General features: G+C 37.6%; 1 protein-coding gene across 1 annotated transcript; it reads right to left on the minus strand.

Moving 5' to 3' along the window:
- Nucleotides 1-6,239: 6,239 nt before the first annotated feature.
- Nucleotides 6,240-7,387, minus strand: LOC119271165 (NAC domain-containing protein 100-like). Its single transcript, XM_037553091.1, has 2 exons — nt 6,856-7,387; nt 6,240-6,728 (listed from the first exon to the last, which is right to left on the minus strand). The coding sequence occupies exons 1-2, from the start codon at nt 7,360-7,362 to the stop codon at nt 6,591-6,593; spliced, it is 645 nt and encodes a 214-aa protein (XP_037408988.1). The 5' UTR covers nt 7,363-7,387; the 3' UTR covers nt 6,240-6,590.
- Nucleotides 7,388-8,306: the final 919 nt, after the last annotated feature.

Below are 8,306 nucleotides of genomic sequence, written 5' to 3' on the forward strand. Positions count from 1 at the left end.
TTCACTCTAGATCTTAAAAGCCCCGTAACTTGTTTTCTATTAGATTTTTGAGGATTTTGAAAATGTTTAACGGGGTTCCCCCGGTTAAATTCGGATGTAACTTTTCGAGTAGATGATTTTTCACATAAAAAACTTTTTCATCCGAGTTAGTATGCAAAAGTTATGCCCATTTTTACAAATTTCAGAGAGATTTTGCAAATAAAGTCAAAATTCACATTTGCAAATTTTCCCAACAACTAGACCACATATCACATGGGAAACTTATTTTCTTTTATTTTTTTGACATTTCCATCATTTTCTTTTATTTTTTTTAAAACTGAAAAGACGATCCACCGGGTGGGGGAGGGGGTAGAGTTTGAAAATGGGACCTTTAGTACCGATTCGTGGCACGAACAGGGACTAAAGGTCTCAACCCCATTAGTCCCGGTTCGTGCCTCAAACCGGGACTAAAGGTCTAATCTTTAGTTTCGGTTTGAGACACGAACCGGGACCAATGGTTGTGGGCCAGGAGCGAGGCCCATTGGTCCCGGTTCATCCCACCAACCGGGACCAAAAGGTCCAGATGAACCGGGACCAATAGCCCACGTAGCCCGGCCGGTCCCCTGGGCTCACGAACCGGGACCAATGCCCCCATTGGTCCCAGTTCTGAACTGAACCGGGACTAATGGGCTGACCCGGCCTGGACCAAAGCCCGGTTTTTTACTAGTGCATGACTCTGAAGAAGTAGCAGGTCGAGAGATACGGCCTTCTCCGGCAGGGATTGAGTGCGGGGTGTACACGGCCGAGGATGACGCTGCTTGTGTCTAGCGTCACCAAGATCCTCCCGAGTTGCTCTGACCACGGTCATGCGGGCGCCTGAACCGAAGTGGAAATGATCATCTCTAGCTTGCGGGTTCAGTTGCTAAGCATGAGCAGAGACAAAGTTAAAAGGAGGAGGGAGAACAAAGAATAAACATGTGGTGGTGGTTAGTTCTAGGAGAGAAGATGTACAGATAAGGACGAAAAGGTATGGCGTGAAAACAAGCACAGCCTTGTGTAAAAAATATACTATTTGTTTGGAGAAGAACATGCGTGGGTACTGCTAATGCTACTTGCATTCTGCAAACAGCGTACTAGTTAAAGTTTTCTTTTAAACATTTTAATTAAAGGTTTTTTGACTGATGAGTGTTGATTTCACGGGAGTTACTACCAAACCCATCTAGTTATACAAAAGAGACGTTTCAAAAATACAACAATCCCAATATCAAAGAGTGTTGTTGAGCAGTTCATGCATTTAGGAAAAACATAGTTCAAAGGACATTTACAAAAGATAGTTTGGAGACATGAAATGGGGAAGTTTGCAAAAAATCAGAACACTGCACACAAAAAATGAATTAAGTAAAAAATTATTCAGTGAAGTCGGCCGAGAAGCGCATTTTTTAGTTTGAAAAAAGAACAAAATAGATAACTTAATTGTGTGTGTACCAGCCTATGTGGTTTACTGAGTATCATCTTATTTTGGTTTAAAAAAATATCAAATTAAAATGAAACAACAACGTGTGTATCTTACATTTATAAACAAAGCAAGAAGTACAAATTAAAAAATAGAGTAGTTCAAAGGTTATTAAAATGCATTTTCCCCAATTTTTAAAAAAGAAACCAAGAAGATTAACTTTAAATTTTAATATTTTAATGTTTACAAATAAAATATTCAGTTTGATGACTATAAAAACGTACTTTCCCTATTTCTGAAAAATAGAAGTTTAATTAAAACTAACGGAGCGGTTCGATGTTTATTACAAAAACAAAAAAACTTCAAATTAAAATAACAGAGCGGTCCTATGTTTATTAAAAAAATGATGTTTCCCGGTTCTAAAACCACTAGAAGTTCAATTTTCAATAATGAAGTGGTTAGATATTTGTTAGAAAATTAGGATTTCTTCATTCCTAAAACAAATCAAACGAAGAAGTTCAAATATAAATAACGAAGAGGTCCAATGTCTATTACTAAAGTAGGGTTTTCCCATTACTAAAAAGAAGTAAAACCAAGAAGTTCAAATTAACAAAATAGAGTGTTTCCATGTTTATATAACAAAGAAGAAAATGAAGCGTCACCTAGAAAAATGTTAACTCTTGAAGTTCAAATTTAATAAATTGAAAGATTCAAATAAAATGTTATGGATGTAAAAAATCTCCCAAGGATTTTTGTATTATTGAAATAGGATAACAAAAATATTCAAATAAAAAACAGGAAAGAAGCTCAAACTATGTAACAAAAAAATATTATCCATGTTTAAAAAAACCCCAAGAAGGTCAAATTAAAATAACGGAGCACTTCAAAAAAAGTTTATAACAACATTAGAACTTCTTTCAATTGGAATATATTTGGTTTAATAAAAATGTCCACCTACTATATCCAAATAAATCGTTTGAAAGTTTTGTATATACCGTTCAAAACAAGTTTATTACATAACTAGTACTTTTCCCGTTACTAATGAATAACACCATCCTAATTAAAAAAATTAAGGTGTATAATATTTATAAAAATCTCAGATTTTCCCAGATACTAAATATTAAAACCAAGAAGTTCAATTTAAAAAGCAGAGCCGTTTGATATTTATTTGAAAACTCGGTTTCTTCGGTTACTAAAGAATAAGACCAATAAGATCGATTCAAAATAATGAAGAAATTTAATGCTTCTAACAAAACTCCAATTTTCACAATCCTAAAAAGCACACAAAGAAGTCAAAAAAAGTTAGAGCGGTTCGATGTCTATAAAAAACTCAGATTTTTTCGTTACTAAAGTGAAATATGGAGAAGTTTAGATTGACAACAGATGGAAGTTCATGTACTCCATGGTGTGCCTTTCGTATGAGAAAAAAAGAGTAAAAAGGCGAAGTCCAAAATTCTTCTTGCTAGAAGTTCAAGTGCACAGACCGGGAAATTCAAAAGGTTCCTCTTGTTCAACAAGTTTCCACAACGGAGGCTCAAATTAAAATAATAAAAAATAGTTTAGAAAAATTAATTAGAAAAAGAATGTGGAGGGGGTCCAATATTTATGAGAAAACTAGGATATTTTGATGCTAAAAGAAATAAACCAAGAAGTCCGAATTATAAAAAAAGAGAAGTTCAATATTTATAAAAAACACATGTTTTCTTCGTTAGTAAAGAATAAAATTAAAGAAGTTCAAATTAAAATAAGAGTAGTTTGATGTTTATGGAAAACTCAAATTCTTTCCATTTCTAGGAAAAATAAAAGTATGAGGTTCAATTTAAAAAAATGTTTGATGCTTATTTGAAAACATATTTTTTTCTAAGAATAAGACTAAGAAGTTCAATCTGAAATAACAGAGAAGTTCGAAGTATATAAAAAAATCGGATTTGTTGCAAGCCGTTCGACCTCCAATTACATGTTTTAAAATGGCAAAAAAATGACGTTCAACCTTCAATTGTGTGTAATTCGACGTATACACAAAAATGTGACAGAAGTTCAAGGTGAAAACAGCGGGAAGTTCAACTAGTATAGGAAATGCGTTTTAGATAGGAATATAAGAATAGAAAATAAAAAGCTTAGAAAGTTTATTGCAAGAAGTTCACGTGCTCCTCCTAGTGAAGTTCAAGATCTCTAGTGCGAGACGTCCAACCTTCAATTACATGTAAAAAAACAGGCAAAAAATAACGTTGTTTTTTCCATTTTTAAAACTACTCTCAAACAATAAAAAATTGTAACGTTTGTCTATATGAAAAAGATGCTCCTATTCATAAGCTTTCCAACGGTATATTATATGTTACATTTCGATGTACAGTTTAAAAGTTTCATGTATACCAATTAAAACACATTTTTGTGTAATGAAAAAATTATTTTGAACTGTCACAAGTATGAAAAAATGGTAAACGCGGGAAAGTTGCGTGTTTTCAACAGCTTTTCATTGATATATCATTTGCTCAATTCTGGTAAGTGGTTGGGGAATTACGGGTAAAAAATAACACGTGAAAAATAGAGTGAAGTTCAAAAAGAACTGATCCAGAAGTTCAATCTCTTCACGAAGTGCTTTTTCGGAGACTCTGTTATTTCGATGAAGGCAGAATGCGTGATCTCAGAAGTTCAGATCGATAACTGCCAGAAGTTCACGTAGTACACGGTGTGCATTTTGTATTAAAAAAGAATGAAAATGCAAAGCCTAAAGTTTTCTTGCTAGAAGTTCAAGTGCTCGGCCGGAGAAAGTTCAAAAATTCTTGTGATAGAGGTGAAAACAACACAAAAGTTCAACTACTGCAAACGAAAATACGTCGCAGAAGTTCAACGTGAAAACAGCAGGAAGTTCACCTACTACACTGAATGAATTTCAGATGAAAAACTTTCAAAATCGTCGCGAGTATGAAAAAATGATCAACACGGGAAAGTTGCGTGTTTACAGCAGCTTTCCATTGGTATATCACCCGCTCAATTCCTGTGAGTGGGATGGAGAGCTACGAGCAGTGGATGAAGATCTACGAGCAAAAAATCACGTGAAAAACAGAGTGAAGTTCAGGTACACACACCGAGAAGTTCAGGTTCTTCATGCGGTGCATTTTCAAAGAATCTGTTTCGTGATAGAGGCAGAACGAATGATCCCGTCGTTGTCGGAATTACTTGAAAACGGCTAGGAATCAGAGAAAACCATCAACATGAAAAAGTTTCGCATTTTCCGTAGCTTTTCAACGGTATATTACTTGCCCAATTCCGACAAAGCTTGTAGAAATTATGGCGAAAATACGTTTTTCGCCATATTCGAAACTGACTTAAAACCGTAAAGAATTGGGAGAAACAATACATACCAAAAAGTTTCGCATTTGTTCAAGCTTTCCAACGCCATATCATTTGCTGCATTCGGACGCACGGTTAAAAATTAGCTCAAAAATACGAACTCGGTAGGACTTGGACCATTTTCTAAATTACACTTAAACCATTCAAAATTAGAAAAAACTTTCAAGATGAAAAAGTAGCGCATTTTCATAAGCTTTCCAACACCATATCATATGCCTCCATTGGATTAGCCGTTTAGAAATGACATCGAAAAAACGAACTCAGTTGTTCGGTTTATGAAATTTTACGTTTTTTCAAATTACTCTTTAACCATAGGGAATTAGAAAAAACTTTCAGCATATGGAAGGAGCGGTTTTGCAGCAGCTTTCCAACGCCATATTATATGCCTCATTCCGATAAAGGTTTAGAAATGCGATCGAAAATACGATTCACGTTTTTTATGCGAAGAAAAAACAGTTTTCAAAACTGCTCTTAAACCGCTTATATTTTGCCAAATACTTAAGTTGGGTCATGATATTGGTGTCCATAGCTTTCCAACGGTATATCGCAAGCCCCGTTTGGGCAATGTTGGCGGAAGTTCAACCGAGTTCACAGGGAAGTTCAACGTACTACTAGCGGGGCAGGTCAGGTTGTGATCAGAATATTATTCTGATCCCGTGGTCAGAATAGTGTTTATATATATATATATATATATATATATATATATATATATATATATATATATATATATTTATATATATATATAGTACAAAACTAATATATTCATATTGTTCTCCTTCTTTAAAGATGGAAGAGATGCGGGAGAAGCTCTGACCAGAGAACCACATAGTTATAATTCAAGAGGAAATTACTGGATTTTTGCTTACGAAGTCATATCTGAAAGGGGAGAATACCAATATATGGTCGTACGAGAAATTATATTATATATGCATGATCGTACGAGAAATAATATTATATGCATAACATGTACAATATATAGTAGCGTAAAATATGTTTGAAATGAAAAAGAATTAAATGGAAAACACAAAATGGAAAGAAAAAATAAACCATAAAACTTAAAACCCTAAACCCCAACACAAAATCCTTAGTCCCGGTTGATGTCACAACCGGAACTAAAGGTCGTCCAACCCCCAGCGCTAGCTCGCAGCCATGTAGAGGGACCTTCCTGGTTGGTATTGCCAATCGGGACTAAAGGTCCTCCAGCCCCCGGTGCGCGCTCACGTCAACTTGGAGGGACTTTAGTCCCGGGTTGTAGCCAACCGGGACTAAAGGGTGGGGGTTTTTAGTCCCAATTTTGTTGTCTCGGTTAGTGACCCGGGACTAAAGGTCGTTGCCAACCGAGACTAAAGTCCCGTTTTCCACTAGTGGTGCATGCCCAGTATTTGTTTCCAAATAAATAAACATATGTAATCAAATTCACGATAATACATTTAGTCAAAGTGTCAAACATTTATAATTTAACAAATTAGTATATTCAATATAGGATTAAAACATGCATGGTGTACACTCCTAGGAAGTTTACAATGCAAATGTAGCTAGGTATACACCGATATGTGGTGCATGTACAAGCCGATACACATACACACAACACTAGCACAAGAGCGGCAAGCCAAACGAGCCAACCAATATAGATGTTGGTATATATCGACCGATCTTCTGATGTGGTGCATGCAAACTCTCTAAAAATAAAATGCGCTGCAAACCAATATAGATGTTGGTATATATCGATGGATCTTCTGATGGATGACTAATTAATGCCCACACACATATATATGTTGTCTTGGATCATCTGATTATCAATACTTCAACATGCCCCATCTGTACCCATGCTCATCGACCAGATCTTGTCGGTGGGTGTTGCACCACCGTTGCCCTCATGTGACACCATGGATGAAAGCCTACTTCCAGCGTTCTTATGGAAGATCCTGCAAACCACATACTCCTGCCAACATACATAAACTGAATCAGTGCAAACAAATTATGGTCAATAGCTAGGTATGTACTTGTGTATGGACGGACGACCATGTTCATGGTTTGACTACGTACTACCATACTCTAGGTTTAAATACCTTGGAAGACATGTTAATAGAAGCAGCATTTCCTATGGCACTGGGCAGGCTGGTTGTTGACTGCTTGTTGATCTTGAGCCTGTACTCGTGCATGACCCAGTTGGTCTTCTCCCCACTGGGAGCTCTGCCCTTGTAGAACACCAATGTCTTCTTCATGCCGATGAGCATGGACGTGCAATGTGGATTGACGATCTCCTTGTCCTTACCCGTGGTCTTCCAGTAGCCAGCCTTTGTGGCTCGGTTGGTTCGTATTCCGGTGGGGTACTTGCGGTCCTTCTGGCAGTAAAAGTACCACTCGTTCTCCCCCATCTTGGCCTTCTTGGGAAGTTCCCATGGCTCGTTCTTGTTCAGGTCCACCTCACCGATCGCTGTGGCGTCGAATGCTGGGTTGAGAATCTTAGGGGCAAGGTAGGAGGTGATGATCTCCTCATCAGTAGGGTGGAACCTGAACCCCATTGGAAGCTCCAACTGTTGTTGTTGCTGCTGAACTTGAAGGTGGTCTACCATGGCAGAGGCTCTATAGGATCACTGTATGAACTATGGAACGAATTTAATGAGCTAGATATATGAGGGGAGGTCCTTAAATAGGAGTGAATGCGTGTACTGGCAAGGCGCTTGCCAAAGAAGCATCGACATTTTTATGCCTTTGTTTAATTGTGTTCCTACTGGCAATGGATGGATAGAGATAGCTTCCTCGTCTTTACAACTGTGCTTCACTTGTCCTATTTTCAGGGCTACACCCTGGTAGTGACAGGTGACGGGTCTCTCGAGCCTTTCTAGGCCATGGTCATGCCAGATTGCACAATTGGTTTTGTTTTCATTCTTGTTAGCGTATGAATATGCGGTCCTCTACCCACCTGCTCGTCCGATCTACATGTTCTGTTGCTGTTGCCGCCTAGCTTTGTTAGGTAAAGCAAATAGACACCCACATTTGTATGTATCTATTAGCTGCGTGTGCATATGTAGCCCTGCTATTATTCTAATTTATATGGCGTTTAATCGGGATGTATCATGTGTCAACTATATGTACTATACATTTCACCGTTATGTATTTACCACATACTATATTTTTGAGAAGAAAAAAATTACCACATACTGAAGCTCCTGCATGTTTACGCAAAACGACGTATGTTTTCATAGTCCCCGGTCACTGAATGGATGGTACAATTTTCCATAGTTAGCCTAATCTAACAATACATGGGAAGATAATTCACCATGTCGGGCGTGAGGTGGTGAATGTGGGTGTCAGCTACATCCAGGGGCACGTTACTCCTGCATTATGCACACATGCACCACAAGCGCGGCCATGCAACAAGATGATTAATCTCTATCTCCCAAAAAACGATGGCGCCGCGAACCAGCCTGTTGTTGGATGGTTAGAGGGGATGTGGTATCCCCAGCCCACCAGGGTTCAAATCCTGGTGCTCGCATTTATTCCTGGATTTATTTCA

Source organism: Triticum dicoccoides, chromosome 3A (genome assembly GCF_002162155.2).
Source record: "Triticum dicoccoides isolate Atlit2015 ecotype Zavitan chromosome 3A, WEW_v2.0, whole genome shotgun sequence".
Taxonomy (NCBI): domain Eukaryota; kingdom Viridiplantae; phylum Streptophyta; class Magnoliopsida; order Poales; family Poaceae; genus Triticum; species Triticum dicoccoides.

Bases quoted from the DNA above. Each gene is read 5' to 3' on its own strand.
- LOC119271165 (XM_037553091.1), bottom strand. From the start codon at position 7,362: ATGGTAGACCACCTTCAAGTTCAGCAGCAACAACAACAGTTGGAGCTT. The intron at 6,729-6,855 runs GTATTTAAACCT...GTATGTTGGCAG, and splicing joins CTATTAACATGTCTTCCAAG to GAGTATGTGGTTTGCAGGAT.